The sequence below is a fragment of the Agelaius tricolor genome, unplaced genomic scaffold (assembly GCF_023055355.1).
Source record: "Agelaius tricolor isolate 1412-34295 unplaced genomic scaffold, bAgeTri1.0.p SCAF_5, whole genome shotgun sequence".
NCBI classification, from domain to species: domain Eukaryota; kingdom Metazoa; phylum Chordata; class Aves; order Passeriformes; family Icteridae; genus Agelaius; species Agelaius tricolor.
In genome coordinates, this window is record NW_027269265.1 from 55,421,044 (window position 1) to 55,445,131 (window position 24,088).

General features: G+C 41.6%; 1 protein-coding gene across 1 annotated transcript in view; it reads right to left on the reverse strand.

Moving 5' to 3' along the window:
- ANO1 (anoctamin 1) overlaps positions 1-24,088 on the reverse strand; it is a 70,790-nt gene that overhangs the window by 11,408 nt on the left and 35,294 nt on the right. Inside the window, exons 4-17 of the mRNA XM_071428365.1 lie at positions 23,632-23,730; positions 22,511-22,662; positions 21,228-21,282; positions 18,728-18,779; positions 15,628-15,683; positions 14,116-14,157; positions 11,013-11,077; positions 10,310-10,444; positions 8,934-9,094; positions 6,230-6,312; positions 4,600-4,611; positions 3,710-3,781; positions 1,775-1,852; positions 523-597 (exon numbers count right to left, since the gene is read on the reverse strand). Of these exons, the coding sequence (XP_071284466.1) occupies positions 523-597; positions 1,775-1,852; positions 3,710-3,781; positions 4,600-4,611; positions 6,230-6,312; positions 8,934-9,094; positions 10,310-10,444; positions 11,013-11,077; positions 14,116-14,157; positions 15,628-15,683; positions 18,728-18,779; positions 21,228-21,282; positions 22,511-22,662; positions 23,632-23,730 (1,137 nt within the window). The remainder of the gene's footprint in view (positions 1-522; positions 598-1,774; positions 1,853-3,709; positions 3,782-4,599; positions 4,612-6,229; positions 6,313-8,933; positions 9,095-10,309; positions 10,445-11,012; positions 11,078-14,115; positions 14,158-15,627; positions 15,684-18,727; positions 18,780-21,227; positions 21,283-22,510; positions 22,663-23,631; positions 23,731-24,088) is intronic.

Genomic DNA, 24,088 nt, shown 5'->3' on the forward strand with positions numbered 1-24,088 from the left:
ATTTGTTTTAAATGCTGATGCTTTATCAGCAAATGGAAGAAGGCTGTTCTCATCATTATTTTACCTTTTCCTTGAATTAAGTGCTCTGTTTGCAATTCTGTTAGATGGTATAGCTCCAAATTTGACTGATTTATTAAAAATCATTGCAATTATGATTGCAGCTGGCAACATCAGTGATTTCCTAAAGTTTGATTATAAAAGTGATGTTGGTATCTACTTTCTGAGAGGGCTCTCAGTACTTTTTAGGCTTCATCCCATCAATGGTGTGGGAATTTCCATTTCTGTGCCCTCACTTTCCCCTCCCCTAGTTTAGTATTCTTTTGTCTTTATTGGAAAAAGACAGCAAAACAGAAATTCAAGCTCTTGCAAAGATTTCAGATCATAAGCCAATAAAATGCTTCAATTTTTCCACTGGAAAAAACCCATTTTGAACTACATCCATCTGATAAAGTTTCCTATCACTTCTCTTCCATACAATGGTTCAGTAACAAAAAATTTAAAGCTTTGCCAGGTGATGCTTACCATGAAGATGATGCCAACAAAATTGGTTAAATAGGCTGGAAAACGGTCCTTCCATGTCAGCTTCTCTTTATCCGTCTAAATTGTTTTTTGGTGGGGAAAAGAAAAAAGGTGCATTTGATAAAGGAGAGTGCCATTCTGCACATGTGATGAAAACAGAGAGGGGGAAGAAAAGGCTGGCAAAACCACAACCAGTTAGAAGATGCAGACACAGTGTTTACAGTCACAATTCCACACAGGCAAATTGTTTACTCCGTATCCAGGTTCAGACTGGTTAAGGGCCTGTGCTGGGAGTATAAATAAACCAGATTTTTCTGTGTACTTTTTGAAGGAAACATGCAAATAGGTTGTCATAAACCATGAAGTAAGGTCTCTCTTGCTGTTAAATATTTTCTTTTGCTTTCCCTACAAAAATCCCCCTCCTTCCTCTCCCCTTCCACAGTTAATATTTGCAGCTCTGCTGTTGCACCACTGGCTCTACTGAAATACAGATTTAAGTATTGAATTAATTCATGCTACAGAGTAGCTCCAAGGTGAACACTCAGTTGACAGGGAAGATTAAGTTTTGGTGTGTGGCAAGAGTTAAAATTCATTTGAAATGAGTGATTTTTAATTTTACCTGGCTATTCCTATGGTATTCAATTGACTACAGTAATAGGAATTATAGAAGGGGGGCTGGAATGAGGTGGTCTTTAAGGTCCTTTCCAACCCAAACCATTTTGTTATTTTCTATATAACAACTCTGTATATTCTCTGAGTTCCCTAAAACCAGTCAATCAGCCACTGCCTGAATTTTGGCTACAAAACATTCATTTAGAAGAGCTTTGCTCCTCTGGAGTCCTTCACAAACTTGGATGCCCGGAATTGTTTTGAAACACAGAAAATCCACAGCAAAAGGAACATCTCAGAAGATGATGCACACGTTGTAATGCACATAAAAATATTGCTCAAATTCTATTTTTATGACATGCACATTGTCTCAGGGAAGTGCAAGCAGCTCTTTCAGCACATGGCCCATGCTCCTCTGCAAAACATAACATCCAGGATGGGAAATCTAAGATTAGCCATGCAGTGCCATTCCCAACTCGTGGAGCAGTGTCCCAAAAAATGCCGAAGGAATGAGGCAAGGAAGGGGAAGAAACCCAGAACTGAATGTGAATATTAAACAAAGGTTCAACAGCCAAAACTAAATTGATTTGTGTCTTCCATAATTACTCATAATTTGAGTTTCTTCATAAGTTTGTATAAAAAGAACCAATTTCACCCCAGCCATGACTTTCTTAACTCTTTGTCTCCATTTGTTTGCTGTCTCTTCTGGAAAATATCGGTGCTTCTGATGGGCAGTCAAAGGAAACAGAAAAGGGTTGGGAAATATGGCACTACAAAGCACTGCTCAATTAATTCCAGTAATTAATTCCATATTCTCTACTGACACAGCACTTTAGCACAAGTGAATGCTCTGTTAGCTTGGTTAAGGCTTTGTGTTTCAGCTTTAAGTTAATAAGATATAACAGCAAAAGATAAATGCTTGCCCCAAATCCTAGGGAACATCAGGCAATCCTGCAAATGATATTCCCTTTTTAATATAGGATTGTGCTCTGCTTTCAATTTTATGAGGTGTAAAAAATGTGCAGATTTTTTTTTCCTTTAATTTTTGGTTTTTTTAAATTAGATTCTTTTTGAAAAAGCTATAAGCAATTTTGGTTTAGCTTTAGATATTTTTTCTTTAAGAAGGTTTCCAAGTGTTACAACTGTTGAATTTGAACTTTAACACGCTAGATCCCAATGAAAGATAGCCACCAAGTCTTTCAGAAAAAACCTCTTTTTCTCACGTTTCCCAAATTAGTAACATCCAAATTGAACACAGCCCAAAAACTTATAAATAGTCTGGTTAAAAAAAAAAAAATCCTTTCTTAATTGCTCAACTTTCATTCTCCAATATTAGAGAGCCATCATTCGTTAGTTGTCTAATTAGTCTTCCACATTTAAGACACGAATTCTGATTATACTCAAAAGTAGAGCAAGTTACAGGTTTTTAGTGGAATACAGTAAAGTCTGTATCCAAAATCCTTTACCCAGCCTATCATAGTGCAGCAACCCAAACTGTTTTTCTTCTGCAAGGGATTTTAAAAGGGATTTGATTTGCTTATGGCTCTGAACCACTTACATACAGCATTCTGTAGATTATTGGGAACACACCATCAGCAGCTCTGTAGCATCTGTTAAGAGTGGCCCAGTGGTACTCAGGTATAAATTTACTTTAACATCCATCTTTATGTGCTCCCCTAAAGAGTGTAAATGTTATTGCAGTTGTATTTTCACAGGGTTGTCATAAAATCCCAATTTAGGGAATGGTTCCATGTTGTGGTGCCACTGGCAAGAGACACAAGAGAGGAAATTCTGCCAAATTTTACGTTGGAGTTTTTACTTTTCTCAATCAAACCATGGCACACAAATGGCTCACTCCTTGCACTGAAGGGGGAATAACCTCAGGTAGGATGGGGGCATCAGTGTGCAGGGGAGAAAAGGAGCTTTCCCAAGTAGTTCTGCTGCTGACAGGAAAGGAATTCCAGCTCCAGTGAAAGGGCAGGGAAGCTGCTTGCAGGGATTGCACCATCTCTTGGCAAGAGGCAGGTGCTCCTGGGGTGACAGGCAGCACCTTTCTCACAGTGACATAAAGAGCAAGTTCAGAGCATAAGTGAGCACTGCCTCGTTCAGTGGGATAAAAGGGGAAGCTGTGGTTTTACAAGGCAGAAAGTTATTGCCAAAGCTGGAATTTGGCGTGGAAATTGGAGTTAGTACTCTTCATTAATATTTTTATTTGCAGAGAAAGTCCAGCAAGACAGAGAACTTCTCCTGAGAGGCTTTAGGTACTTTTACTGCACAGAACAAGATGGTTTGTTACAGTTTTCTCAAATTTGATTTATTAGTGTTAGAGGAGCACCTCTTTCATGAGGCTCTGTTAGTTTCCCTGAGCCATACTCCTGAATCTAATTAGTAAAGTCATTTCTAGATTTAATCAGGTCTTGTGCCTGGCAGACCCCGAGCAAATCATGTGTGGAAGAAGACACTCTGGAACTTAAACACCGTGAGCATTGACTACTTTTTACCTATTTATTAGTCTTAGGTCACTGCCTGCTGTAACAACCTTCTTTTTCATAAGTGAAACAAATGAATATTTTTACCATACCTCTTTATGTTTGTGTTCTTTTCTCAATGATTTTTCTAAAACTTTCGCTTCATATTCTGCTCTTGGATGGTCCTGTGAAAGAAGTCATATTTAGTAAAAAAAAGCAAGATTACTTATTTTCTCTATCAGCTACAGATGAACTCTCTGCAGGTTGGTTTCCTGATGATTTCTGAGTTTTCTAATTGAGTTCCAATTCACTTGGTATGTCATTCATGTCAATGATAGTTGACTATAATTAAAAAAATGTTAAGTCTGTGAATACAGGAGCAGCTGCAGAATGATTTGGACAGCAATGTGCAGTGCTGTGTAGATGACATTTAATAGATGAGATATGCAGCACAACCTGCAGAGAGCACAGCTCATGATGCTTGGATTTTAGCTACCTCTATTTTTGAAAAAAGTTAAATGTCATTAACTAATTTCAGTGATCCTAAGTTCATGAGAGCATTAATTTTCTGCTGTAAGTATGCAAAATACTTGTCTTTGGGATCCCATAAAATGGTCAGTTGGGGTGTTCCCCTAATTCTGCCTGGGACAGCATCCACAGATTCTCTGTCTGCATTGCAGGAGAAGGTGCAGGAAACACTTGAAAGTAAGAGATGGCCAAAAGACTGAGGAAGATTCATGGGTTCAGAATTCCCGACAATTACGCATTCATAAAAGAGTTTAGAATTCAAAATTATGCATTGGATGGGAAACAGAACGGAGCTGAAAAAAGTCTGAACAAGTGGAGAGGGGAAGGGTGTAAAGGCAAAGCAATCAGTGGGAATTCCAAAGAAAATCTGATGCTTGAAAAAGGAGAAATGGAGATCAAAAGATGGCATTCATCAGTAGACATGGAATAAAAAAGGTAGGAGCGATTTGAAAAAAAAAAAAAATGTTTTCCAAACCTTGACTGCCTCCTTCAGGAAACCAGAAAAAAACCACGAAAAACAAGAAAAAACAAAAAAACAAATAAACAAAAATTTGATTACTGAACTGTTCCAGGTCATATTGTATTTATATATTAAAAGTTACATGAAACAAACATAGGTACAGTGGATGGTTAGACACTACTGGAGAAAACCCAGTCTATTAATATTCTATATTAATTAACATTACTGCAAGCATTGTGTGAACCTGGCATCCCTAAAAACACCAGAAAATGAGATACTTTGTGCTTTAGCATTTCACTCAAAACTCAGACTGTTTAACATGATTCTAGCTTAAGTTTCTCCCAGATCAGCAACAGGAGAACCTTGAATCCTGTGAAAAACCCATGACTGTATTATTTATCAGTGACCAGCAAAAACACAGAATAAAATATATGGAATTGACAGCTGCTGGTTTGGCTGTGCAGAGCTCTGGACTCAGACATGAAGCTCCATTGAAAAGATACACTTAATCCTCTTCACTTTCATGGATGCTAACAAGTTACCAAAAATAAAGGAGCATTTACTGTCCAGCAAATAAATCCCTATATTCTCCCTCAGTAAATAGGTATGGACCAGTGTAGAAGCTGCTGGCACAGGGCACCTAAATATATTTTGGAGGAGATAAACATATTAAGGGGAGATAATTCCTACAGAAAGGCTCTGGGGGCGAGGGGAGGGATGGCTGTGCCAGGCTCAGCGAGCTGCAGGGTGTCAAAGCCAGGAAGGGCTGCTGAGGTTTGTGTTTCACGTGAGCAGTATTTGTTGTGTATCTATTTAGGACATCTAGAGACGTGACAAGGGAGGTCATACTTCTTTTAATAACAGCAGCAGGGCAAGGCTGGGGGCTGGGACTGTGCTCTGCTCTGGGAAGGTGTCTCCTTTATTTTCTGTAAAGTGGCAAAATCAAAGCCAAAAAGGTGGGAAGCAGTTTCTCAGCTGACTGAGGATTTTCTCTCCTCTCTTTTTAAAACTTCATTGATTTTGAAGGTCTTTTTTTCATACAGATTTGGGCCTTTTCTCCTTTATGCTGTTCAGCAGATTTAGAATAAACCTGGCCAGAGGTATTACATTTTTTTTAGCTACTGCAAAAAACTCCCCCACCTCCACACCGTGTCCCTCCCCATGCCTCAAGCCCACATGTCTGGCAATGCTTTCTGAGGTGTTTTCCAAGTCAGAGCTTGATCCTGCATCGTTAAAGTTAACAGGAATTTTTCAGTGCTTTTTTTACAGCACTGTAACTTTATCAGCTCCAATGCACTCATTTCTGATTTACAGCAGTGTGTGATGAATGAGGTCCTTGGCTCTTGGCACCCTGACTTCAGCCCAGCAGAAGGTCTGAGCTGTATATTCCATGCCTACACTGCTAGGTGTGACCCCACACTTCAAAAAGGAAAAGAGAATTCACATTTTGTGGCTATACAATTATGTTCCCATGGCAACAGGACCGGACTAGTCATGCCTTTGCTACAAAAACCTCAAACGCTTCACGTATAGGGATTTTCCTTCCTCCTGTAGGATGGAGCCCTCCCAGGAACATGAGGCAAAGTCTGCAAGGTCAGGGCAACAGCAGGGTGGAAAGCAAAGAGTCAGAACTGAAGGGACAAACCTCCTCCTCTTCAAACCCAGTCAGGTCCCACCTGTAGTTGAGGCGCATCTGTTTTCTCTTCCAGTGCTCCATAAAGGTGGCAGCTGAAACAACAGTTTAACATGTAACACAGATTACCACATAACTTCATTTCTGTTTCCTTTCATTCAACAGTCAGGTCTGGCTGGGAAACACTGATGTGCCAGGAGCAAATGTTTTATCCAGGTGAGCTGAAAAAAGGGCACTTGTTACATCCACAGCTTCATGTAGGAAGATGCCTGCAATCTTTAAGGGGTCTAAGAAAGCCAGGCAGCCAAACTTATTTAAATATTTGTATGTGTGACTAATAATATTATTGGTCTTCAACTGTGTATTGTTTCATTTGTGAATCCAAAAAACCTGAATCTTATCTGTACAAAATAGGAATGATGGCTCAAGGATATCAAGATAAAGCATTTTTATATCATTATAATTACATCCACCTCGTGGTCACAATAGAGTGATTGGCTGTAATCATCACACTCAAACCCAAACAATCTTGTGGAAGTGTGAAAGAGGAAGCCTTTAAGAGTTTTAATCATTAGAAACCCAGCCATTTTCTTTTTGATGGAGAAGGCTCAGAGAAAAAAAACCTCACTAAAACACTTCTCGATTCCCCATGAATGATCCCAGTCTATATCAGTCTATCTGCCCCTGAGACCGAGCGAGTTCTCAGAGGACATATTTAGATGCTGGGAATACACCAGTGTTGTATAATAAATAAGTGATTATGAAAGAGGCAAGTCTACCAAGAAATGGTGTTCCCAGGGGAGCTTCCCACAGTGAGTATTAACAGATGTGCTCAGAAACATTCATATCCAGAAAAAACAGAGGCAGGGAGAGGGTAACAAAGTTGAACAGAGAGGAAAGGACACCCTCTTGACTGGAGCCAGGCTGGGGCCATGACATTCATTCGCCTTCCAAGCGAAACTTTCATGTGGAAAAGCTACAGCTGAGCCCTTTCACAAGCCACAGGCTTCCTGTGAATCAGGGTGGCCAGAGCTGTGTCTTGAGGAGGGTCCTTGTCTCAGGGACCCGGCATTGCCTCTCCTCTCCTCACAGTTCTCACGCTGGCTGGGGGCTGCAGCTTCCATTTACAGCCAGAGATATGGAACATGACTGGGATGCTGCTGGAAATCCTCCCGTGGCACTGACTTACAGCAGGGCAAAAGGAAAGGACAGTGTCTGGAATGCTGGCCTGTTCTGGGAGCCCTGGGGGAAGGTGCCAGGCAGCTGCATTCCTGCTCTGCCATGAGCACCTGCACTTTCCTATTTCAACCATACATGAATTTAACATCACTAATTCAAATCTGTGTGGAGAAAGTTCTTAGTTTTCCAGTTGAAAAAGACCTTTTTGAAACAGTGTTTGGTTTATATGGGATTGTGCCACAATAAAACTGTGTTGACCCCAAGGAGCTTGAGAAGTTTGACATCCCACTTCAAAACCCCCTCAGATTTTGTGCAGAGCCTGGAACCTGGCGTCTGCCAATCTGCCTTGCTTTGCACAAGAGTGTAAAAACTGGATGAAGAGTCCCATAGTTGCTTGCTGTGGAAAGGGAGGCAAACTTTTACTTTTTGAACAAGAGGATAACATACCAAGATCCATGTGGGGCTCCCAGTAATGGAAAATGAGGGAGACCAAAGCTGACACTTGACTTTCCTTTGTGGTACCTGATAATAACCTCACAGTGTTGCATCTAAAACAATGTTATCCCAAACACAGATCCTGGCCAAAAATGAAAATTAAATTATGCTGAATTGTACTTAAATCAGTTCAGATGAATGGTAATGTACAAATAGTTCCCTATGTACTGGAAGAGATAAAAACTCAGGGTGCATTATTAGGATGAAATATAATCCAGAATGGGTAATGTTAATTCACAATGAGGTGTACAGGGGGGCTTGTGCTGCTCTCACTGCTGCTGGGAATATGTGGCCATCAAAGCTTCTCTCCCCCAGAGCCCATTCCTGGAGCAAGGAGGTTCCCCATCCCTCTCCCAGCAGGGATGGGAGAAGCCCTCCATAACCATTTCTGAAGACATCCTCACAAAGATGTCATGAGAGGGTTCATATTTTGACCCAAGTGCCAGAGACATGCCCAGAAAGGGCTCAAAGCATGAGGGCAGCATCAGGATCAGGAAAAATCCTTCTCCACCACTGTTCCCTCTTCCCAGCCTCCTTGCATGATGTCTGCCTGCTGATAAACCTAATTGCATCTCGGAGCATACTCAGGAATCAATGTTGGTTTGTCCTGAAGACGCTAAAGGCCATTACACTTCACCCCAGAGCCCTCCCCTCAACCCCAGAGTACATTAATACATTTCTTCTGTAATGTTCTAAAGTGGAAGCTGGCTCTGCAAAGAGATTTTTTTTTTTTTTGGCAAGCTGTGCAATCCCGTTAATGAAATTTTGACATACCACGCAGCAGTTTTATGACAGATGCTTAACAATTTCATTTGCTATTCAGCTTCAGCAACTTTTTGAATTTTAGCCTCCAGTCCAGAATATAAATTTGGGTGTGACAGTTTCATGGGAAAGAAAAAAAAAAAAAGAAAGAAGAAAAAAAAAAGAGAAATTCTTTTTATCATTTACTGCCTGTGTATAAATATACTGCTTTATCTCCTCTGTTTCTTCCGTTGTATTTTTAATAATTAAAAGCTTAACATCAAGGCATAGATCTCCTTACCCCAGAGAGCCATGAAGACTGAGAAGAAGACAGTTGCAGGGTTATCAAACAGATGACTTGCACGGGCAGTGGCACAAGCAGAGCTCATCTTCCAGTAACTGCATGTTTTGTCACACAGGGGACACATGGTGATGTTGTTTCTCTGGTCACACATCTCCATACTGCAACAAAGGCACAAGAGAAGGGAAAAGCATGGTCAGGATGGGTCCAGCTTTGTGCTCTGGTGATCTTTTCTTCTCTGGACAGCAGCTGCTTCTGTAGGATCATTGGATATGATCCTACACCACTGCAGGGGCTGAAATCCTCATGTAAGGCTGTCTCCCTCCCTCCTTCCTGCCCCAGAGCCATAAGGCTCTATGCTTTCTACTCTAAGATCTTACAGAATAAAATAAATAAAAATAAAATAAAACACTCCTGTTTTATCTACAATGATAGATAAGGTACAAGGGAAGTGCTGAACATCAAGAGACTGGAGTTCAACCAATTTATCTCCTCTGTGCTCCATCTGTGAAATAGCAACAGTGACCCTCCCTTTGACTTTCTTCAACTGTTGGAAGCACTACAAAGCAGTCTTAATGAACAAAAAAAAATTAAATCTATTTTTTGGTACCCATTATCTGCTTTGTTATTCAGGGCTGGTGCTTGTTGTACAAACCATGTAATTTGTATCTCCAGCTGATGATGCATGCAGGGCGAATAATGCAAAATCAGAGGGCTTTAAAAATGTTTTAATACAAAACTTGCTGAAAGATTAAAAGTAGGAGGACATCCAGATTTTGTTGACATGATCACAGTAGCTTATTTGAGAGATGTATATTCTTGATGCATCTCTCTGTCACACAATGCCCTCCTCAGCACTCTGTGCTGGGAAGCACCAAACCCCCTCATTAGCAGAATTTTGCTGGTTTGTTTTAACATAATGATCTGAGTTTGGGAAAAATCCCAACCACCTGAGCAACTGGCCAAGAATTATTTTTAGGACATCAATGCCAACTGCCCAAGTAATAGTAACAATGAATGCTAACGAGATAGAAATGGGCTGCTCTGTGCCCTTGGGAGAGCTCTGTGCCTTACTGGAAGCTGAGATCAGGGGGCCTGTGGAGGTGGATTAATTTGAAGCACAGCTTCCAAAAGATGAAGTGTGAGGATGGAGAGTTTTAGGAACAAACCATCCTGCTGCAACAGCCACTTGGCACAGATGGGAATGGGGACTGGGGTGAAGGGATGTGGGTGGCACAGGACAAGACCCAACAACAAGAAACCCCAATTTCAACTGTGCTTGGCCTAGATATTAATGACAAAACATTTCTAAAGCAAGGCAACTTTGAGCTTGAAGTGCCCTCCAACAGCAGAATCTATTTACTCATCCATTTTACCTGGGTATATTCTCATCCACAGTAGCACAGCCATAGAGGAAAACGATAATCCCTACAATTGAAGCTGGAATGAGCATTTGAGTATAAACTCCCAGCCAGGCAAAATATAGCCCGATCTTCTCTCCAAAGTATTTTCTGAAATACATTTAGAAAAAAAGAGAAAGAAATGAGAGAGACATGTTTCCTATTTCTTAAAATATAACGTGGCTAAAATTATGAATCACATCTGGATTAGGCATGGAGAAAGTAAGATGACCTGTGGGAATTTTTTTCTTCTCAGAGGACTCTCTTTCTCATGATGCTTGGAGTCCATCCAGAGATACTGGCACCCTGAAAACAAGTTTGTCCCACTGGTCATTTTTTCCCCCCACTGTGTTTCTGCTGTGCAAATTGGTATCTTTGGACCTGCTGTGAGTGAATTCTCTTCCAAAGGCACTTCATTTTCCTCAGAGAGTCTTATTATGAGCAAACAAAATTAATTAAAAATATATCCCCCACAAGCTTTCACTCTGTGTGGGATATATCAGCATGTTCTAAACTCACAGAAAGCTCCTTTTCTCCCAGTGAATTTCCCATTCTCTGGAATCCCCCGGGGTGAGGGGGCACTGAGGGCAGCATCCCCCCAGGGGAACGGGGCACGAGCATCCCTGCAGAGCTTCATCTCTGCCCCATGGAAACTCCACAGCCAGGGCTGAACTCTCACCTCACCAGGTCGATGGGCTGGTATTTATAAAACACTCCATAGCTCGCCCACTCCTCACACAGGAGCTGGAAGACAGAAAGGCACGAGAAAGGTGAGAGCTAAAGCACCACTGGGTTCTGCCCTGGCCGCTGCAGGCCTCACCACGCCGGGGTTTCGGCCCAACACACGCAGCCTGAATTAAATATTAAAAGTAAATGCGATGGTTTGGCATGCTCCAACAGAGAGATGGATTCCAGCACGTTGAAAGGCCCTTCAGCAGCTGGACTGATGGACACGTACAGCAGAGACAGGGACAGCAGATTTGTGATCCATAGGCCCAGTCACCCTGTGGGGGACGAACCTTCTCCTGACATCCAACCTCAACCTCCACTGACACAGCCTCACTATAATTTCACTATAATTCAGCATCCAGCAAGAGGTGCTGGGCTGAGGTGCCTCAATTTAAAATTTTTCTTCAGCTTTAAACTGCAAGAAGCCAACAATTTCCACTCTTCCTTTTTGTCAGGATGTGGGCCAAGGAAAACAATGATCCCCGTTACTGATTTGCAAAACTGAATGCCTCACAAAAATAGGTTCCTCTGAGACCTTCAACTTATCCTCTATTTTGTAAAATATATAAATAGTGCTTCTCAAACCTCACTTTCCTCCCTCATTCAATTCAGCCAACAGAGTGACCAAGAAATGAAACTCAATGGGGAACAAAGACTGAAAGCAGTACCAGTACAGGGAGGGCAACAGGATGGATCTTGTTCTTTGACCAAACAGGATGTTATTCCCTAAACTCCAGGCTATTTATCATGGGAAACTTGACAGATGTCAAACTCCTACATGTCTCCAGTGAAATGCAGCAAAAAGAAAAGGGTATTCCAGAGCCTGGCCACTGCCCATGCCCATTCCTCCTGCTCACACTTGATCACAGGGAAGTCCCAGAGCAAACCATGTTCCTACAGCAATTTTGGAATTCTCCTGCCAAACCATTAACAGAGATTTTTTCCAAGCTGAACTGCCGTACTCATACAAATGGCTTGACTCATTAAAAAACCCAAAAAAAAACAACAGAGCAACTTCTCAGCTTTTACAGAAATATGACGTCAAAAATGTAAATGGGATGTAGGTTTTCCCCTCTGCAACCCAAAATCATGAATCATTATTAATTTCCTTACAACAGTAAGGGCAGGAACTGAAACTTAACAGCAGGCCTTTGTTAAACAGCAACATTCTTGCAAATTTTATATTTATTCTGCTTTAGGTTTCTTTCAACCACATTTTCCAAAGGTTTAAGGCCAACTGCCTATGTCTGGGAAGCAATGATTTGTGACACCTCAACATCCACATGCAGGACTAGCTAAGCCCCTTTCTTATATATATATATATATATTTTTTTTTTTTTTTTTAATTTAATCTTTAAAACTAAGTTTATGCTGGAAATTAGATTCCTTTTCTGTGATCCAAGCTGGTCATCCATATCAGGAAAACACTACGCCGAGGAGATTTTGCATCAGTGCCATGTTTTAGTTTTGTGCAACTTGAAACCAGATTTGTGCCTAAAGTATAAATGAATTATCTCATTTATCCTGACATTTATCAGCCTGATATTCAAAGCACAGCTTCAAAGACATGATTAGAGGAGATCAGCACACTAGACCTAAATATTTACTTCATTTCTAGGCCTCAAATCTTTAATTTTCTTGTTAAAAAAGGCACAGGCCTGACCTAGTGCTGGATAAGATTAAAGAAAGCTTCAAGAAACCAGAACAGACATGCCAAAACACACCAAAAGATTACTTGATGGAACTGAAAGTCAAAAGCCAAGGTAAACACTTCCAAACACACAATGAACTTGTGAAATTAGTGAATTTGTGAGGTTTGAGATGTTAGTAATGCAGAAGATAATCTGGACACTTCCAGAAAACATGGACTTTCATTCTATTTTTAGTTGAGTGATGTGTTGCTTAATAATGAAAAGACAGATGTGCGGTATTTTTAACACAAATCAATAGAGGGAGGGAAATAACATTCACTGCCTTTTGATGAGCCATTCGCACCTGAAGGACCAGCACACTGTCAATTTTTGGAACCTATTTTTATGTATAAAGCCTGAAGGTCTTTAAATCTGCTTTTCCTATGACCTGAATGTTCAGAGCATTTCTTTGGAGAAAAAAAAAATAAAGTTGAGGGAAAAAAAAAAACCAGGAAAGCAAAGTTTCAGGACTGAAACCTCAGCATATACAACACCCAAATTTAGTAGCTCCTCCTGAGAGAACTGAAGAGGTTGTCACCTCTCCACTTCAGTTTTTGTCTGACGCACAGACAAAAGCCACTCTTCTTTGGGGAAGTGTGATGGGGAGGATGTAGTCACTTAATTTTGAATTTAAGAAATCAGTGTTTCCACAAAGGGTGGAAAATTTGGTTTTTTGCTCATACTTCCTTACTATAAAGTACTACTTCCTACTTCCTTAGGAAAAGTACTTCCTTAGGATAATTTCTACTTGTTTTACCACAGTGAACAAATGTTTTTCATATACAGACAATAAAGCCACAATTTAAAGCATTAACTTCAGCAAAAAGTGATGCAATGCCTCAGTGTACACCCACAGGACAGCTTCTGGCTGCAGAGCACACGTTACAACATTGTGGAGGACCTCTTACTCCTAAAAAATATTCAATATTTATCTTTCCCAATCCCAATAACTTTCATGCTTATGTGCATAAACTGCCTCTGCCTCCCACTCCTCAGATTCTGATCCTCATGCCATGGAATGAAGCAGGATTTATGCCCAGTACAGATAGCAGAATATGACTGAGCATACTCTCATCAGAGCTGGCCTGAAATGCCATTATCTGAACATATGTCAATATTCTTACCAACGTGGCATGAAATGTATCATTACTGAGCTGGGTACTTCATACATATCCACAATACTTTCCACATTTGGGCAAATTTAAATGCTGCTAAGCACTTTTTTCCTTAAACTGCTTGGCATTTAGTGCCTTTTTGCAGCATTCTCTGTGGGATTTTGGCAAAAACATCCAGATTCCAACAGGTGACTCTTCAGGCTGGGATTCTTGTGAAGATGTTAAACCCCCCTGTGCATCAACTTACTTTTCTGTCATTGGGCTCCACATTTTCACCTTCATAGTCACCCTTTAAAGAGAGAGAAAATCTGCGTCATCCAGCGGCTTGTGCCAAGAACTGCTCTGATCCTGCATACCCACGTCTCCCACTCACTTAATGCATCAAAACCAGAAAAAGCAATCTGTAAAATAATGCTGTATTTTAGGAGCCCATTTGTCACGGCACACTTTGTCTTCTGTCGTCGGGCACATTAGGAGAGAGCAATAGTGTCTGTCATGGGGGGAAAAGGAATGAATAAGTGATAAAGGTGGCCTAAAAATGTCCAGGGAAAGGATGCGGTATTGCCATGGTATTTGGGGTTCAGCTCAGTCCACTGGAATGAGAAGGAACCAGCTGAGAGAGCTGCTCCCTCTCCAGACTCTCCAAACACTCAGGGCTGATTAGATTTGAGGTTTTAATTTGGAGCTCTTTATTGAGCAAACTAAAACAATAAATAACTTCTATACAAGACTATCAGCAGCTGTCCAAAGATGTGAGGCTAGAACAGGAAGAGAAGTTTATTTGACCTTACTTTCTTGATTTCTACACAGCACTGCTGTGGTTTGAGAGCCCTGACATGTATGACAAACATCAGGCAGACAAAGACACTGCTCTGCTCTTGGGTGCTCCAAGATAAAGCTCTCACAGTCCCATGTAAAGCCAGTGTGAGTGTGGGGAGCAGAAAACCAGGAAGACACACTTCACCCTCAAATCCCAGGCCAGAAAACCAGCACTGGGCTCTACAGCCTTTGGGCACTCACACTCAGCTCAGGCGTGAGCAGTGTGACAGGCAGCCCCTGTGACATCTGCCAAGCTTTTCTGCAGGCTAAGAGTGTGTGCTTGTCAGTTCTAGTTGCACCCTGAACCTCTAAATCAGAAGGACACCAGCAGCCAGCTCTGTGCACCTCTGACAGGATGGGGGTCCCTGGCTTGTCTTGAGTGCCACCAGAATTCCTGGGCTCTTACTGATGAGCACCACAGCTGAACACACCCTTGACATCTCACTGAGCTTCTCAGAAGCAAGTTTCATCAGCAGGAAGGTCTCCAGTCACATCCAGCCCCATGGAATACGTGACATCAGATCCTTGCTTATGGTTTGACCTGGTTGCACGGACACACAGCTACTGACACCTCCACAGGGAGATGTGGCCAAGGGAACCAGCTACTTGGTGCCCTGGTAATAAATGTGTTTCTGGCACTGGTGCCAGAGATCTTGGGGGCAGAAGGTCAGGAAACAACAGGAGAATTTAATTTGCTAAAACACTGTAACAACTCTTCTAATGTTACATTCAAATTTATGATCATCGGAGGTAGAACAGAGGTGGGGAATCCCTTAAAAGCAAGCAGAGGGACGGAAAAAACATGCAGAAGTTACTGCAGTCATGACACAAGTGAGAAGAAAGTCAGTCATGTTTGGGATGATGCCACCAACACGTCACACATGAGGGATTTCTTGGTGACAGACAGCAGACGTGTAAAATATATTGCGAGATCACTTACGTCATGCAGAGGATATGCAGCACTGTAAACTCCATTGGCAAGCAGGCTGGTGATCCCTTGAAAAATAAAGACATAATGGTTATTTATAATTTCAAGGTTAGACAGCCTCACTTCATCATCCTTCCAGGAGATCTCCCTCAAAATAACAGCCATTTGATCAGATAATGATTTTGCTGCCATCTTTCCATGTAGTTTCATTTTTAATCATATAGGTTATTATACATGACTCATTTTATGAAATGGAAAACTGCAGAGAGCAAGAGCAAGTCATATATATTTGAGAATCAAGAATTAGAAGCCAATGACTTGGAATTAGTCATTAAAATAAATTACATTTTCTGAAAAGTCAGTTTGATTTAAGGGCAAGCCTGAAGATTTGAAAGTGTAGCAGAAGGCTGGATCACAAGAAGAATACGGCTGGAATTGATGGCACAGGGAAACCAACATCCACACACATCACCCACGCAAAGTGTTGAATTCAGGTTTCAGATTGATCAGAGAAATTGTAGGGAAAGCCTTTGCGAAGACCTTGGCATAATACTTACCATATTTACCACATTTTCGTCTTTTATTTAAAAGGGCAGTTTCCTTCTTTCTTCCCTCTCCTTTCCCTGTTTACACAGCCGTTTATTAGTGACATGCATGAGGCTGAAAGCAATTAGTGCTTCATCTATTAAATGTCTGTGGCACAAGGGACTGGGAGGAGTCCTGCCTTTCCCAGGGGTGGTGTCACTCCTTAACTGGGGGCCAGAGGGAGGAGTTGGTGTGGAAGTTTGGAGGAGTGCTAGCACCATCCCCAAAGGTGGCTGGACCTGGGCCTTTAGAGGGCTGTAGCTCATTAATTCCCTAAAGTTCTTTCCTCCTGCAGCTGCTGGCTTTAATAGAGCTACTTCCAATTCTCTTCACCACGTCTGGAGGCATCATGTTGCCCATGAACATACATTTGGGGATGGAATGAACCAGTTTTGGGTGCTGAGTCAGAGCTAAGTCAAGCACTTGTCTTTGTGCAGGGCAATGGTGATTAATGCCAACTGAAAAAAAAAAAAAAATATATATATATAAATCTGGCCACTGGCATTGGGAAGGATTTGGAAAGACTTAAAAAAAGAAAAGAAAAATGAGGTGTCCTGGTGAGCTCCAAGGCTGTCCATCAGCTCATGGCTAAGAAAAGAGTGTGGGACTAGGTGTGAAGGAACAGTGACTATGAACCAGGAACCAGCTCACTGTAGAGTCATTTTTGATTGCTCTTGAAATGAGGATTGTTCAAGTTCATAAACATTTTTGAGATACTAATCACCTGCTGGAGGAGCAGCTCCAGGAGTGCTCAGTATCTTGCAGATACTGATATTAATTTTCAAAGCCCTATTTAAGATTATACAGGTCTATGAATTGTCTGCAAATGTTTCCACACTCCTGGCAGACACAACTGCTGAGCAGATAAATTATTTTTCTGGGGCTTTGAGAAGAGCTACATAGTCCCCTTCTACTACAGATCTGGATTTAAAAGTGAAGCCAGATTCACATTGTCACAAAATTTTCCCAATAAATAACAAAAGCTGCATTATTCCCCTGGGCAGCTGCTTTTTTCCTGCTGGGCAGCGGTGCTGCAGCATTATCTGTATTTGTTTAAATCTGTTTGCCACCTCTGCTGGGTTGTAACCCAGCATTCCAGCACTGGAACACAAAGGAGCGGATTGAGTCATGCTGGGTGGGTTGGCCTGATGGCATTTTTATTAGCAATATTGTGTGGCCTTGCCAGTCTCAGGTAGAAGAACCATCCAGGAATCCTAACACACTACCACACATGAGTGTCTTCCCTATTCAATGAATCCTTGCTGGGCTTCCCACTTACTGGCCAAAAAAAAAAAAAAAAAAAAAAAATCAACTGAGAAACCAACTCCAAGTCAAGAATTCAAACTGAGCTCTGTGACCTTCCCCTTTCAAGAGTCCAAAGATGTAATTTCCAGTGAAAATGATCCAGCACCAGACTCAAAAAGGGTCTCAAAAGTCACAGAATAATCTGAATTTCCCATGCTACAGAGAACAGCACTTCTGTTAATACTGGCTGGACACCAAATTTTAGTGTATATTAGGAGTCAACAATTGTGCATTGTATGTTGTTACTTCAACACAAAAGTCAAAGCATGGAAATAATTTGTGGCATAATTGTCTTCTATTATTTGATGTCTTTCTAAGCAGCTGATGGGTCAATATTGAACAGAACTACCTGTAATTCAAGTTCCTATTGTTTTATTTAACTTCTTGTAGGCAAATACATGCCATATCAGATTTCAACAGTTACCAAACATTTTCTTCCATGTTTGCGCACTTTTCTCACTTTGCTTGGATTTACCGTTAACTATTTGTTAACTTTGGTCCCACAGTCAAGTATCATGTATAAAATAAAGTATATAACAGCTGAGCAGGATCAGCTGCCAACAAATCTTCAAGGTGGCCTGATTTGCAATTCATCTTTATTATGAGTTTAATTCTTACAGCACAAACCCTAGGGCTGAAATCCTAAAACTCTTGGTCGTGGTAGTACAAACTTCATATCCCCTGAATTGCAGCACCTGCTCTGAGGGCTGAGGTGCCCAGTTCCAGTGCAAGCCTTGGCCCCTGGCTGCTTCAGGGGGCTCATCTCAGTTCCCCTCAGGACAGTCAACAGTCAAGACCATTCCCCTGAAGTCACTGGAAAACCATCCCACTATAAAATCTGGGGCTCCTGCATGAACGAAATGGGCCAAGCCACAGATTTTCACTGCAGGTATTGGATTTCACAGAAACACCCTCAATCCATTTCAGGGAGTGTAGAACACAGAGCACATCTCATCTGCTGGTTTATGTCACCATCCATCCTAAGTCACATCTGCAGGGGCTACATGCTCACTTACCATTTAATTTAATCTATAAATTCACATTTGAGAAAATGTCAAACAGCTGCATAAATTGAATCAGATTTCCAAATAAAACAATTACATCCACATACATTGAATTAGAGAGCAGGGGGAAAACCTAAACTCCACAGCCATTTACAACATATAATTATTTTCAATATCTGAAAAAGATATTGATCTTAAAGCTAAATAAAGTTCCTTACCCATGCTATATTTTGCTTTGGTACACGTCGTTCTTTTCAATATTTCATAAACCTACAAAAGCAAAAGAAAAGGCAGGGTTACTTCAGACACCGCCAGTGAAAAGCACAATCTTTTTGTGTACAGCTCAAATATTGGCCAAACCAAGATGTGGATGAAGTCATCACTCTTTAATAAAAGTCATGGTGTTCAGGAGAGTGGGGCTCAGAGCTCTCTGTGCTGTGCTTTCTGTACAGGAGAGAAAAGCTTAGCTAAATAGTCAGCTACCAGGAGAACTGATGGGGGCAAACAGGGTTATATCTACCCCTGCCACAACAGGAATGCAATATTTGCTCATGTTAGCCATTGATTGGAGCTCAGGGGTGCTCTTCCACCTGGAGCAGCTCTTCCCTGGCCTCCAGGGCACAGGCTGGCTCCATCCCAAGGAGCCGTGCAGAGCTCTGGGCTCACGGCGTGTACAGAGCATGCAGCCGTTTATCAAACTGGACTAACACAGGCTGACCTTAACATCTCTGAGCCTGCCTGACCTCAGTGGCAAAACAGATGTATTTATTTTGGGATTTATTGCACTTATTGTCGAATAACCTTTGCACAGCTCAGCAGGCTGCCCGCGAGGTTCGGCTTTTGGCCGTTCCCGTGCGGCAATGCTCTCTGGCAGGGCGAGCAGGCAGCACAGGGAAACCTGGAGCAAAGGCACCTCCTGCCCGCTGCCTGGCCTGTCAGCATAGCTGGGGACTGTTTCCCAGCTCCCTAATCTGTGTGCTAACTGGACTCTTGGCCAATTCACTGGAGGAAGCAAGTGAGGGCATCCGGGGCAAGTCCCACAGCTCATCCCGAGTCTACATACGAGTCTGTCGTCTTGTAACCCCGGTGAATTAAAGGGCTGTCACAGACAGATTTCCAGTTATATAATACTTTTTTTTTTTATTTTCTTTTTTAATAACTAAAAAGGTCTTTGGCTTAGTTTCTATTCATCAAAGACTCATGGGTAGTGACTAGATTCCTGTTCATTTCGCAGTAGGTGGAAGGGTCAATATTTGCACTGCGGTACAAAAATACATTTGAGAAAGGCAGGGGAGAACTTTAAGAAAGAAGAATACAAACAGCAATGCACACAGAATAAAATGATGTTGGGAAACATTCAATATGTTCTTCATTACTGGGTGATTTGCAGGGATTTCACACAAAGCAGCACAGCACCAGCATTATTCTTATACGCCCAGTGTTCCTTCAGTTGTTTAAAAAACCCTTGTCCCTCCTTTCCCTCTCAGCCTCTGCTCTGAGCTCCTGCTTCAGTCCATTTTCCAGTCAGTCTTGCTCACTCTCTTGTTCCATGGAGCCATTTTGTCTTGCTGCCTTGCTCAGCCTGTCATGAATTTGAACTCTTTATTTGTTGAGTTCTTAGTACTTACAAGATTTCTTTCCCTATACATCTGGACATATAAAAGAAAGCCTATGAACAAAAGCCAGGACTTTTTTCCCCCCAGTCTCAAGTTAAATGTTTTATTTGCAAATAAACCAAATCCATATTTGTCTTTTTCTTCCCCATTTCTGTGCTCCTGCATCTGCCTCCCTGGTCCAGCTCACCTCACCCCATAACCAGTGCTCACATCAAACCCCTGCTCTTCAGGCTGGTGGGGAACTACTACTGTGGAATAAGCTGGAATTTCAGAGCAGGAAAGGGAAGTTGGATATCCTACACCCCTTATCACCACAGCAACGAAAGGCAGATATGACTGGGATATAAGCTCTTTTGCAAACCACTTGGCATCCCAAAAGGCTGAAGTTAAATAGAAGATAAAAGCATGCTGGCAGTCACATTCCACTGCTCCACAGTTAGGAGCAGTGGAATGGGGCAAAGAGTCCCTGTTATCCTCTGAAATGTGCTGCAGCCAGGGCTGCTTGGCACTGCCCTTTCCAGCTGCCCTGGATGTCACATGAGCTGGCCTTTCAATTCCTCCTTTGGTGGCTATAAATGAGGCTACACCTTCTTCCCCAGCTCTATTTTATGTTCTGTAAGTCAGATAAAAGCCATCAACCTCAACACTTTCAATACCACCATTACAGAGAATGTCCCCCAAAAACCTATAAATAATATTCCCTGTAAACACCTGGCTGTTTTGTTGGAATTTGTCTCAGGGTATTTAGCAGCATTTTGCAAAAAGAACAATGTATATTTACAAAAAGTTAAACCCCTCGTGGGTGCAGGCAGCTGGTGGGCAGAAGGAATGGTAAAATCTAAACATTCCTAGCTGGTGATATCTCTACTAAGAAAATTACCCATGAACTAGAAAGAAGATCCAAATTAATTTCCAAAAGGCAGCAACCTGTTGGCATCAAACACTACTCAGCACTAAATCTGGAATAATTTCAGTACCTGATGGCACAGGAGGTCCTTGGCGTTTGGTTAAGAAAGATAAACTTGAACAGGCATTGCACTAAAGCTGTTAACACCACGACTGAGGCAATATCCACCATAAATTATTTATAGGCAGTACTTACTATAGTGCTTCTTGTTTTACTGTCGAAGAAGGAATCTTTGTCAGACAAATCAAATCTGTTAAAAGATTAGAAGGATACCCATTAGGTCAAAAAAAAAAAAAGTCAGTAATTTCCTGTTCTTGTTGACCCCTTCAATATTTTCATTTCTCCTGGGAATCTCTCAGAGCTCAAATTAAAGAACAGCTTGTAGAAACCATGTTAAAAAACAAGTCCAACCCAACTCCCACAATTTAAAGAGGCTGCTTATACATTTCATTGGGTTTCTGTCTCTATAGGTTTTTCAGCACAAAAGAGAGTGTTGACACTCATTTAAGTTGAATCCCTGACCACTGCTGGCCTTGAATTTCCCCTCATAATCTTTAATTTTCCCTGTGAGGCCTCTGTTTCCTCCCTCATTCAGCAGAGACACAGGTGCTGTTCCTCGAAAAGCCACCTGCAAACAGTGAGAGACCCATCAGGAGCATATTCTGGACCTTCCCTGAACCTCCAGGCATGCCCTACATGCAGCCAACACACAAAGACATTTCCTGCAGGCCCAAGACAGGCCAAGATGTCACACACACTGCCTGGCCCGAGCCCATCAGTGCTCTGCATCTCTGGATGAAGCCCTCAAAGCCCTGGGGGTGCAGGGAAGGGATCCTGCCCTAGGACTGCTGTTTGTTCCAGCTGGCACATCTATAAACACGGCCTTCAAAGTGACTCCTCTGGGATGCTGGCCAGGGAAGAGCAGCAGCAGAGCAGTCCAGGGCAGGAGAAGCTTTGGCCGGGCTCTACCTCGTGATTTTTTCCCTACACCCACATCTACAGCTGTTCTTGCTGATCTGGGATCGATGGCAAAGCCACCTCTGACTTCACAGCACTTCAAAGGCAAGGCCTGCTTGGCACTACCTGTGTCAGCTGCCCACAGCAGATATATGAAATTATTCTGAAATTTATCAACCCACATCTCTGGCTACAAGTTTTACTGAGCATTTTATTTAATGTGGAGAAGAGACTGTTATAAATCATGTTACAAATCCCCTTTTGGCAGCCTGACAGGTGAAGTGCGCAGTTATACAGATGCACATTATGTGCCACAACAGCAACTGAAACACACAGAGCCAAAAAAAAAAAAACCCCAAAAAGTAAATTTACTGCAAAATAGAAATATTCTTTGCAGCAATGCCCATCAAAGTATTATTGTTCATGTTCCCATTCATGCTCTGGTGAATGGGAACATGAACTGAGCTGCTGTCAGAGGCTGGAACCTGTGGACATGGATATTCAGGGAAGGTTTCACTCACAAGTGCTGCTTCTCTCTGGAGAAGGGGTAGGAGAGGCGCTTCACCGTCTGAGGTTTGTGCTCTGCTACTTTGGGCTGGATGGGCTCCGTTATTTTTTGAATCACAGAATTAATCTTTTTCAGGAGGCCGTGGGTCTGGTTGATCTGATACATCTGAGGGGTAAAAGAGGAAAAAAAAAACCAAACAGTGAAACTTTATTGCTTTTTGGTTTCTCATAGGTCAGAGTGAACTGTGAGGAATCAACAAGCAATTAGATAAATATATCACAATAAACTATCGAGGAGTGAAGTTTACGTTCTTGAAATCATCCAGAAAGAAAGGGATGGGAAAGTCAAACCAAGGGTTAGGGAACCACAGGATGACAACAGAATTCTTTATATAATTGTGCTTCTGATTAAAATCCCTGGTAAGTGAGGCAATAATGGGAATTAATATGAAATCCAAACCAAAAGTGTGGTTTTAGTGTTGTAATAAATGATGTTGGGCTTGGAGACTGTCTCTGGCTCCATTATGGACTTCTTTGTGCAGTCTGGAACCTGCACTTAGTCCGTGTTTAAATATTAATCCATCTCTGAGCTGTGCTCATTGAGCAGGTAGTTATCTATCTATCACAGGTGATTTAGAATTGATGAAAATACACTGTCATTCCTTTAATGATATTTCAAATATTCTGAAAGGTAATTTATTTTGTGGTTGAGTGGCCCCAGCTCCTGCAAACATGACTGACTGTGTATATGAATAGTCACTAAACCCAGCAAGACAAATTCCTATCCTTGTGTTCAGTTTTAGCAGTCTTCAAGTAAGAAAAAAATGCCCAAAAGGCACACAGAAATCTTGCCATCAATTTAAACTTCTTTTTTTAAAACACACTGAGGATGAAATCACTCTCATCATGTACAGACAGTGGTAGCAGCCAGAGATTCTTAATTTCCATTCTTCCTTCCACTTTTTCCCTCTGCTGCCCCAAGCAAGTAGGTTTGTGACTTTCATTTCTGGTGCACATCAGTTAATTGCTTTGAAAAAGCTCGTGGAAAAAGCAGTCTGCATTTATAAGGTGCTCTGAGGGGAACAGATGTTTAAACTATGCCTTCATGAGGAAAACAAAAAAAATCAAGACTCACCTTTTTCGTGGGCATCTTGAGCTTAAGGAATTCTGCCTCTCGACACAATACATTCCATGGTGCATGTATTTTTACAAATCCAATCCCATGGATTTTGGTCTTAAAGAAAAAAAAAAAAAAAAAGCAGGGGAAAATGTTACTGATGAGAGGAAATCAAATACAGTACCCCTTGTGATTCATACATATTTAAGGAACAAACAGTCCATTAGGGCCAACATGATAAATCTCATTTGTTTGAGAGAGTTGGTTTCTAAAAACAGGACAAACACTGAACACCTCACTGTGCTGAGCTGCTATAGAATGTAACTCAAAAAATGCTATTGTCTCCCAGAGCAATTACCACAAGGTTAAACAGATAAAAACTGTTTGGGAAATAAAAGCTAATGACTGTGGACACAAATACAGGCTGAGCCAGTTAAATTTGAAGCAAAGGCATCCAGCCAAAATGGTGTGATTT